At 38.6% G+C, this 11414-nt stretch overlaps 1 protein-coding gene across 1 annotated transcript; it reads left to right on the top strand.

Annotated features, from left to right (window-relative positions):
- The first annotated feature begins 7300 nt into the window (after positions 1–7300).
- Positions 7301–11414, top strand: epcam (epithelial cell adhesion molecule). Its single transcript, XM_076285768.1, has 10 exons — positions 7301–7387; positions 7624–7699; positions 8304–8405; positions 8602–8863; positions 9173–9238; positions 9354–9417; positions 9535–9633; positions 10014–10211; positions 10449–10493; positions 10609–11414. The coding sequence occupies exons 2-10, from the start codon at positions 7642–7644 to the stop codon at positions 10630–10632; spliced, it is 918 nt and encodes a 305-aa protein (XP_076141883.1). The 5' UTR covers positions 7301–7387; positions 7624–7641; the 3' UTR covers positions 10633–11414.

The raw sequence follows: 11414 nt of genomic DNA, 5'->3' as shown, positions 1-11414 counted from the left end.
GTCATGAAACATGTGCATAATGTACCTGAGAAATTTGAGAGAGTTGTGAGTTATGATGTTGCAATGCTATACTAATTATTTACCATTTTACTTTTATCTATGTAAATAAAGTACTTTGTTAATATGTCTCTAATACTTTGTTGTTCATTGAGTGAGATACGGTAAGATCCAAATAGCGGGGATAGCCAGAACAGATGAAACACGTTTTAATTAAACGTAATCTACAAAGAGATCGTATCACACTGAAAGCTCATATTTTGTCACTATAGCAAATAGCCTATATCGGTCCTTTGTCAAATACAGTTGCATTATCAGCCCTGACCAAAACCGTTCAGGAATTATTTATGCAAAAGTGGAACGTGCTTAATGTTTCATTCTCCCTCATTTTCGGCACGAATGAAACTGCATGAGAGCATGAACCATATTGTTTCTCCCGTTTGTATTTTCCAAATTTGACAACAGTCTATCATAGCCTACTTCCAGGCTCGCGGGAACATATTTTTGACCAGGGGTGCTGAATAACAAAATAATCATGGATGTCCGACGATTTCCCCCCAGCATATGATTCTAATTTAGACAGCTAAATACGCCATTTCACCGCCACGTCTTTCTGACATAGTCGCAATTACATTTTGGATAGTTGGAATTGTCATTCTAGATATCTGTAACGTAATTGTGACTATAGTCGAAACGTCAGATAGAGATATCTGTAATTTAGTTTTGACTAGGCAAAACTGAATTAGCCTACAGATATCTGTCATCACGTTATTGAAAACAACATTCAACTCGTCACACATCTTAAATGACAATTGCAGATATCTTAAATTCAGTTTTGACTAGGCCGAATGAAAGGTGAAGATATCTCAAACGTCATTATGACTAGTGCAAATTATTGTGCAAGACGTTGCTCTTTAGATCTAGCAGAGCCGTCTACTTATTAAACATTCTCTGTCTGTAGGCTAATTTCCCCTCCCGAACATAATCGAAAAAGAAGTGGGTTTATTTCCTTATTTCTATGAATGGAAGAAGAAAAAGCAGTCATGGCTGTAATGTCTTGTTGACATCTAAAATAACTAAAACTTAGGGACACCGTGTGGTTTATTAGACTCTCACGTTATCAACTGGCTTGATCTCTGTTTCGTAGCCTACATAAATTAGTAGGCCTAGGCTACTAAATGCACCAGCACCATCTACAGGAAACTCCATTCATAATGGTGTTGGTTGTAATCGAAAAAATCAAAGCAACATTGAATCATCAATTCTTGCTGCCAGCTTCTGTCTTGCATAGGCTGCAGCATTAAAAAAGACGATTAAATCCCTCTGGCTGCTCTGACATGGTGCTAATTAGTGCTAATTACAAAGTTAACAGGTGCTATGTGATTTGATGATTTGAACAACAACACGCTCTGCTCCCGCCTAAAGTGGGATGCGGGCCTAATTTGCATAGCAATACAGATATCTTTAACGTCATTTCGCCTATAGTCAAAACTCTAATTCAAGATATCTATAATTACATTTTGACTAGGCAGAATGATAGATATCTCCAATTTCAGATATCTCTAATCAAAACTCATTCAAGATATCTATAACTTGATAATAGTATCTACAATCAAATGATGTATGGCAAGCGATTTTAACATTTTCCCGCTAGACTGGATATGTATTGCAGATATCTGTAATTCAGTTTTGCCTAGTCAAAACGAACATTTTAGATATCCGCAACTGAATTCTTCCTATCCATAATCGTCATTTCAGATATCCACAAAGACATTCTTCCTAGGACAAATGACGCCACATTTGCCATTCATTTCTATGGGGTTTATCATTACGGATATCTACAATTCAGTTGCAGATATCCACTATGTGAATTACGGATATCTGCAATTGAATTGTAGATATCTGTAATTCCAGTTAGAGATATCTACAATTTGATTCTGACAAGTCATAACTCCAGTTGAAGATATCTTTAATTCACTTCAATTCAAGATATCTACATGTTCCTTTTCAGATATCTTGAATTAAGTTTTGACTAGGCGAAATGACATTGTAGATATCTGTAAATGGAATTTTGACTAGTCAAAATGACGTTGTAGATATCTCAAACTGGAGTTAGGGATAGTCATAATTTGATTGTAGATATCTATTATCAAGTTATCGATATCTTGAATGATTTTTGATTAGAGATATCTGAAATTGGAGATATCTATAACTTTCATTCTGCCTAGTCAAAATGTAATTATAGATATCTTGAATTAGAGTTTTGACTATGCGAAATTACGTTAGAGATATCTGTTTTGCTATGCAAATTAGGCCCGCATCCCACTTTAGGCGGGAGAAGAGCGTGTTGTTGTTCAAATCATCAAATCACATAGCACCTGTTAACTGTTAACTTTGTAATTAGCACCATGTCAGAGCAGCCAGAGGGCGAAGGAGTTTTTAATCGTCTTTTTAATGCTGCAGCCTATGTAAGACAGGAGCTGGCAGCAAGAATTGATGATTCAATGTTGCTTTGATTTTTTCGATTACAGCCAACACCATTATGAATGGAATTTCCTGTAGCTGGTGCTGGTGCATTTAGTAGCCTAGCCTAGGCCTACTAATTTATGTAGGCTACGACATTACAGCCTGCTTATTCTTCTTCCATTCATAGAAATAAGGAAATAAGCCCACTTTTTCTTCGATTATGTTGGGGAGGGGAAATTAGCTGCATGTCTAAGTAGATGGGCTCTAGCCTAGAAATCTAGACGGGCTCTGCTACGGAACTAAAGAGCAACGTCTTGCACAATAATTTGCACTAGTCATAATGACGTTTGAGATATCTTCACCTTTCATTCTGCCTAGTCAAAACTGAATTAAAGATATCTGCAATTGCCATTTAAGATGTGTGACGAGTTGAATGTTGTTTTCAATGACGTGAGGACAGATATCTGTAATTCAGTTTTGCCTAGTCAAAACTAAATTACAGATATCTCTATCTGACGTTTCGACTAGTCACAATTACGTTACAGATATCTTGAATGACAATTCCAACTATCCAAAATGTAATTGCGACTAGTCAGAAAGACGTTGTTGATATCTACAATGTTAATTCCAGATAGTCAAACTTAGCGGGTAAATGATAAAATCGCTTGCCATAGATGTCTTGAATTGAGGTGAATTAAAGATATCTTTAACTGGAGTTATGACTAGTCAGAATCAAATTGTAGATATCTCTAACTGGAATTACAGATATCTACAATTCAATTGCAGATATCCGTAATTCACATAGTGGATATCTGCAACTGAATTGTAGATCCGTAATGATAAACCCCATAGAAATGAATGTCAAATGTGACGTCATTTGTCCTAGGAAGAATGTCTTTGTGGATATCTGAAATGATAATTATGGATAGGAAGAATTCAATTGCGGATATCTATGTTCGTTTTGACTAGGCAAAACCGAATTACAGATATCTGCAATACATAAATCCAGTCTAGCGGGTAAATGTTAAAATGGCTTGCCATAGACACCTGAACATGCTTTGAAATGTGTTCAAAGCGTAACGACACTGCCACACAGAAACGGGTTTCTGTCCTAACTTGTCGAGCAAGATTTTATTCACATTCCACATTATCTTACCTCAGAATCAGATGAAACAAAGCTAGTCCATCACATTTGGACTAGACTCGTGATAGCCTATAGATCTGAAAGCTGTAACGTGATTGTTTAGTTTATGCTAGTTTCAAAGAGGCATTTAAGGCTGTGATATGACTGTATAAATGTAACAGAAACTGTACAATTTACTAGGTGACTTTCGAAACCGACGTCTCGAATCAGTGTCGAGGCTTCGAAGCACAAGTGTTTCGAAACACTGCTTCGAAACGTGGTTCAAAACAGCCATGTCATGTGACCACTGCTTCAAAATCCCCATGTCATGTGACCAAAGTTAAGTGAACCGTCGGTGCATTTCACCGGTGTCGGCAGGCGTGCCCGCGCATTCAATTAACAGTGTAGACTTTCCTTAACCCATTTAAGCCCAAATTTTTCCCAGACATGCAAATATGCAAATCATGTGTTATTAGCAACCCTTTGAAGTATTCAATAATTATTCTTTTTTTTTGAAAATTTAGAAAAGTAGATGAAAAAGTGAGTTTTATCACAATTGTGACCGGTGGGATAATATGCGTATACTCAATTAAAGGTTGCTCAAATTGCTTTTTTGTTAAAATAAAGGTATTCTGACAGGACTTTTCAAACTGATATGAACACTGAGACCAATGGTAATAATAAATATGAAAAATATGTAAACATTGTTTATTTACCAGGAGCTTCGGCTCGTTAAAATAGAACCCTGAATGTGTATGTCTGTGCGTGTGTGTGTCTGCATGTAGTTGTGAGAGTTAGTGTATATGGTCTGTGTGTGTGTATCTGCATGGGGTGTGAGAGTTAGTGTGCATATTGTGTGTGCGTGTGTGTGTGTGTGTGCGTATATATATATATGTGTATATATATATGTGTGTATATATATATATATATATATATATATATATATATATATATATATATATATATATATATATATACACACATATACGCGCACACACACACACACAATATGCACACTAACTCTCACACCCCATGCATATACACACACAGACCATATACAACAACTCTCACAACAACACACAGACACAATGTGCGTGCAATGTGAAGTCCCCTTGAGTGTGTATGTCTGTGTGTGTGTGTGTGTGTGTTTGTGTCTGTGTGTGTGAGAGTGTGTATGTCTGTGTGTGTGTCTGAGTGTGTATACCTGTGTGTGTGAGTGTATATCTGTGTGTGTGTGTGTATTTGTGTGTGTGAGTGTGTATCTGTGTGTGTGAGTGTGTATATCTGTGTGTGTGAGTGTGTATGTCTGTGTGTGTGTGAGTGTGTATATCTGTGTGTGTGTGTGTGTGTATGTGTGTATTTGTGTGTGTATGTGTATGTGTGAGTGTGTATGTCTGTGTGTATGTGTGTGTGTGTATCTCTGTGTGTGAGTGTGTATATTTGTGTGTGTGTGAGTGTGTATGTGGTGTGTGTGTATGTCTGTGTGTGTGAATATGTGTGTGTGTGTGTGTGTGTGCATGTGTGAGAATATGTGTGTGTGTGTGTGTGTGTGTGTGTGTATGTCTGTGAGTGTGTGTGTCTGTGTGTGTGAATATGTGTGTGAGTGTATGTCTGTGTGTGTGAGTGTGTATATCTGTGTGTATGTGTGTGTGAGTATGTATGTGTGTGTGTATCTGTGTGTGAGTATGTGTGTGTGTATGTCTCTGTATGCGTGTATGCATGAGTATGTGTATGTGTGTGTGTTTGTAGGTGTAGAAGTATGTGTGCATCTAGATATAACATTCTATCCCACCGGTCACTATTGTGACCGTTAACATGTTTACTCATTCTGCAAACACACCAAAGACATTTGAATAATTATAAATGTATATATCATAACTAGACACCTTAAAGACCATGTGTTCAAAAATATTTGTCCTATGTTTATTTTAACATACTTTAAAAACCTTTTATTTGGGAGCTGTGAGGCCATCATCCTCTTCTCAAGGTGCAACCAGGAAGTAAACAGCTCTGGTCATGTGACAATTTACTCAAAACATTTGACACTGCACACATTTCATTGAAACACTCTATTGTTTCAATATTTACTGAAAGAGTATTGGGATATTTCCCAGTTACAGTTTAGAGGCTTATAAGTAAAAAAAAAATTTCGGTCACAATTGTGACCGATGGGGTGAAATGGGTTAATGCAAGCTGTAGTGGTTAGTGAGGGCATTTTTTGCACAATAGGCCTAGCCCAGGCTGCTCAAATGTGGTTCGATCCCCGTTTGATTTGTAAAGTATTGTTTCAGATTGTATCTGTTTATGTTTTCTTACTTCATCATTACAGTTTTCTCAGTCACTTTGGTGCTTTTTTCACATCACTATTAACATTTGCACAGCAGTTAGTGCATTTCTCAAAACAATTAGTGCAAACTGCAAAACCTAGTGGATAACCTGCAAAAGCATGTCACTTGCTCAAAATGGATAGTCCATTCCTCAAAAGCAGGTATTCATGTCAATGAAACTGTCAGTGACATCAAAATGAGAAGTCTTGACACCATCGTTTATGAACAAGATAGTCAAATGGTTTTGTCATGTTTTCATTATGACAGTTCTCTCAGTGTTTTCCAATGCAAAAAAAAAGGTCAGAACTCGGTGACACTACCTGAACATGCTCAAGACAGCACTATAGAGTACTTGTACAGCCATTTGAAAACTACAGTAAAGTTACACATTGCTGTAGTTTGGCAGGCAGAATATCCATTCATATCATGAAGGGTAGCTTCTACATCTCTGGGTGGACTTTTAAAATCAGTCTGGATAAAACATTTTAAAAAAAGTTAAAGATACATACCTTACGAAATAGCCTGATTTCCATTGCATGCTGACAACTGGTGGACTGGACAGGTGCTGGGTAGTGTACTCCACGTCAGGTGGGAGAGAGGAGGGGCGCTGTCCTAAACTATCAACCCAACAAGCTGGGTTACAGAAAATAACCCAACATGAGTAAAAACAGAGCCCTTATTAGACATTCTCTGGTAAAAACAACCCCACAAAATGCCCTGACAGCCTCAACCCAACGTTTGGGTTGAGAAAATAACCCAGTATTTTTTAGAGTGTAAGCAAATGATAATGTTTTAGAATTGTATGAAAGCAACTGATACATGTCCAAAATCATTTGCAATTTGTTTTAATAGTTATGAGAATTTTCATTCTGATCTGAGAAAAGCACCAAAGCGACTGAGAAAAACTGTAACCACACAGTTTCAACTAAACTCTCAGAATGGTCAAAAATCGAGAGTTTTTATAAGAAAGCGATTTAGAGAACACTAGCGGCAGCAATAAGAATCTCTTTATTGTTAGGCCTACTTCATGGTTTCCCATCCAGTAATTGACCAAGGGCATGACTGCTTAGCTTTTGACAAAGACTGAACACAGGTAACACAGCGAGCCACGAACTTTAAAGACTACATCTCCAATAGGCTACGAAGCATTTGACAGATTTGTTTCATTCTAAACAGCTCTGAGGTGTCGGAATTGTTTCGAAGTTTTCAATGTTCCATAAAGCCTTGCTTTGCCCATCCCTACAATCTACATCACCCTAAAAGAATGTCATGGAACCCATCAGCACTGGAAAAGCACTGCTCTAAATGTGGTTATAGGCGGAAACAAGGTGCGCCTGAGGTAAAGCCACACCTCTCCAAATCCTAGCCAACGCCATCACGTCGAAACTGCAGGTAGACTATAAACGAGGCTCAGTGGGTATCAGTCTTCACTTCAAGTGTTCTGACTTGAGAAGCGACTTTACTTTCAAAAGAGGTAATCAGCGTTTTACAATACTTCGATACAATCGTGGATTTACACACTTGCTTGGATTATTCTACACTTCTTGTATTTTAATTTAATTGTCGGGTTATTTGGATTACAATTGTATCGTTTTTTTGAGAGGACCGCGCCTTCAGGAAGAAGGATATAGCGCCATGAAGTTGCTTTGTTCATAACTTGGTTTGGTTTAGAAGACTTATTTTTTGTCTGTGTTCATTGCTGATTTACAGAACTAGTGATTTCCCAAGATGAAGCTACTGATTGCACTCGCTCTGGTGTCATTCGCCGTTGGAGCCTTTTCACAATGTAAGTGCTTCAGAAATTCCTGCATTTTCATAACTGGTGTTTCTTATCAACCGTGATGTTTGCCATTGAAAACACTGGTCAAACGTCAGGTTTCCTTATCATGTAGTATACTATTCGATAGTGTTGAAATATTTAAAAATTTAAAAGTAGCCTACATAACAACAAACTATTGCATTTGACTAATCTAACCTTGTTCCAGATTGCGTAGTTCTTTTTAACCTCTGGGCGTTAAATTACACATTAGGATTTTCATGAAAACATGCCATCACATTACTTGGTTTTATTTCATGAGCAACGTTGAAATAAGAAACATGGCAGTAAACCCTTTTAACAGGCGTAGTGTCATTTAACAAATGCCCTATTGTCTAGAATGTATGTAGCATAGCATTCCCCTTTCCTGCCATCGCTCAGGTGCGCTAGTCAGGTAGGCTACTTTGCGTCATTGTGTGAACAACGCCCTTTACGCCCTCTCCCGCCCCTTTCATCCATTTTCTCTCCCCCCTCTGGTGGTCTTTCTGACCTGATTCTATTAGCATAATCACGTGTCCTATTTGTTCAAACCATTGATTTAATGATTGATTGTCCACATGTGTTTTTACCACAGGTGCATGTCCCAATTCGAAGTGGGCTGTTTGTGATGGCCCTCCTTGCCAGTGTACTCTCCTTGTTGGCACCAATGAGAAAAGAGTTGTGGACTGCACCACATGTAAGTTGTCTTCTGCTCTGCAACCCCATAGCCCCCCTCTTCCATCCCTGAAACACAGTTAACCACACAATAATCAAAATTTACAATGTGATTTAAGATTTAAGGATGGCATTTTAAAATGGATGCTTTACCTTAGTAGACAAGTAAAAATAAATTATCAAATTAATATTAATATCCCCCCCCCCCTCTCTCTTAGTGCTCCCCAAATGTTTCCTGATGAAGGCTCAGATGCATAGGGCCAGGACGGGTAAGGACACACGTACTATTGGTGGCAAACCCGTTGAGACTGCCTTTGTGGACAACGATGGTGTGTATGACCCAGACTGCGAGGCTGACGGCAAGTTCAAGGCCAAACAGTGCAACAACACAGAGGTGTGTTGGTGTGTGAACAGCGCTGGCGTGCGCAGAACCGAGAAGGGCGACAAGAGCCTCGCGTGCGAGGAGCTGGTCGAGACCTAGTGAGTGTTACGCAGGACCTGCTCAATGGGGGGGTTGGGGCTGGCTCTCTCACACTGGGCTAGTTTTGTTCTGGGGTCAGCCTCCATTCAGGAAGTTGTGGATGTTTTCAGGGCAGCACCTATTGAGACAAAAATAGATTGTATAAATGTCAGGTGTTTTTCCCCTTGTTTATTTATATACCCTGTTCTATCAATTTGGGTAGACATTAAGAACTGGATTAAGGGGTTATACTAGTTATTGTGTACTTCCATGGAGCATACATATTGGTTAAAACCACGTGGTAATAATCTGAATTGTTCTCTCCACAGCTGGTTGCGTATGCAGATGGTCCACAAGGAGCTGCCTAAGTCAGTGACTAAGGCAGATGTCAAGGCGTACGTATCCAAAATGGCTTCTTCTAAAAACCCTCCAGTCACTAAACATATTTGTCCTCTTTCTAAAAAGACACCAACAGCTGAGTGAAATTGACTTGTCCTTTTTTATATTTAGTGGGATTGAAACTGCCATGCTTGCCCGCTACAAGTTGGACAAGTCATTTGTGAAGGATGTTGATGTAAGTCCCTCTAGTACATAGACATTATGACCCAAAGCAATGTGGATGCAAGTTGGTTCATATTTGAAAGCCTGTCTAATACTTATTGGTGTTTTTCTGTGTTGGTCTCGTTTGTAGTATGACCCAGAGGGCCGTATGATTATTGTGGATGTCAAGAAGGACATGAAGGACCGTACAAATGACCTAACCCGTGTTGGCTGGTACATGGAGAAAGATGTGAGTACCTCACATTCCACAGGGCCTCTGTGGAAATGTCATTAGTTACTAGTTTTGGCACTGTGACTCTAATGTCGGTCTTGTCTATTAAAGAATCTGTAGCTCACATTGCCTTTTCTATGGGAGAGATCATGGTTAGGTTGGTTAAAAAATGGAAATGTGTGTTCACTACCACACTGAAACTGTGTGTGTGTGTGCCTTTTATCCGAATACTTTTATATATATATATATATATATATATATACTTTTTTAATAAGTTTGTCACGTTTGCATACATTTTGACAAGTCAACATGTATATCTAGTTTTGGTGGTACTGCTGTAGACTTTAAGAGCCGTTTCTTCATGCACTGATGGTGTCTCTGTGCTCTCGGACATTCAGATCAAGGAGCTGCCGCAGTTCAATGACCAGAACAAATTTGAGCCCATGGCAGGAGGACATAAGTTGGAGATGGAGAAAATTGTTGTCTACTATGTGGATGAGAAGGCACCCGAATTCACCATGAAGAACCTGACTGGGGGCGTCATAGCAGTCATCGTGGTGGTCATTGTGGCTGTGATTGCAGGCCTTCTTGTCCTGGTAAGTGTGTGTGTGTGTGTGTGCGCCCATGAACCTCCCATGTTGAATTTTATGTTCTTATCATTGACCATCATTATGATCAATCTGTAGTAAGAAAGTGAGATCAGAAATGAAAAACATTTATAACAACTTATATAGTTAACGAGAAATGTTTGGCTTATTAGATCAATTAGGTGTGTGTACCAAATAATGGAGTACAGCCTTCTCTAATGGTCTTTCTGTCTGTGCTTTCCCTAGTTCTTCATGAGGAGGCGAGAGCAGCAGAAGTACAGCAAAGCCCAGGTAAGCCCAATGCTTTTTTCACTCGGCTCATATTCAACTATCTCCAGGCCACACATACTCCAGTCTAGAACTTTTATTTATTTATTTATGTTTTTGTTTGTTTGTCTGTTTTCAGGGCAGAGAGATGGACAACATGTAAATGGAGGGCTTTGTGACTCCGCCAAGACTATACGGCTCCGAGAATGTGAGGGAGTGCATTATGTGGGGATGTAGATGTACTATTTTCTTGTTACATAAATTGTCTGTTTTTTTAAAATCGGGGATCTATGCTCAGTGCCTGTTACAATAGGTTGTGGCTAAGTACTCAAAAGCATATGAGTGAATTTTGACTGCCCATTCAGTTTTAAATCTCATTTGGACATTTAGCAGCATCTTTGTGTTCCTCTGTTGTAAATAGTGGCTTGGAAGCAGTCAAATCGGCAATGTGCTGTTTCCTTAAAATAATAACACCACAATCAGTCAATCCAAATGATGCCTGATGTCTGTTTTGATCTAAAATTCCTGTTAGTGGCATTTGGAGCTCCAGTGCTTAGTACTACTGAATGATCCACATGTTCTCGAATGAACTCCCGTTTCTCTCTGTGCCGGTTAGACCCGTTAAACCAGACAAGAGTTTATTGTCTGAAGAACCAGCACTCCGGGAGCCCACGCCTCAAATGACTCCTTTTGTAGATTTAAAAATTCTTTACTTTTTAATATTATGTTTTTCAGGGGACACATTTTAAAATGATGTGCTGTACAGTGTGTTTATTTGTTTTTTTTAAATAAATTGTGTTTGTCGACAATTTTTTGGAGTACTTTGTATTATCTTTTGTCACTGCATTCTTAAATGGTTGGTTATTTTAATTGAGGTATGGAGCCAATTACATTTATGGAATCTTGATTTTCTTTTTTTAAATAAAAAAAGTACTTTTAACAGTC

Source organism: Alosa pseudoharengus, unplaced genomic scaffold, assembly GCF_046254945.1.
Source record: "Alosa pseudoharengus isolate Yale_2024_CS ecotype anadromous, Long Island Sound unplaced genomic scaffold, YU_APseudo_1.1 YU_APseudo_1.1_scf_15, whole genome shotgun sequence".
Classification (NCBI taxonomy): Eukaryota; Metazoa; Chordata; class Actinopteri; order Clupeiformes; family Clupeidae; genus Alosa; species Alosa pseudoharengus.
This window is presented reverse-complemented; position numbering and strand designations above follow the sequence as displayed.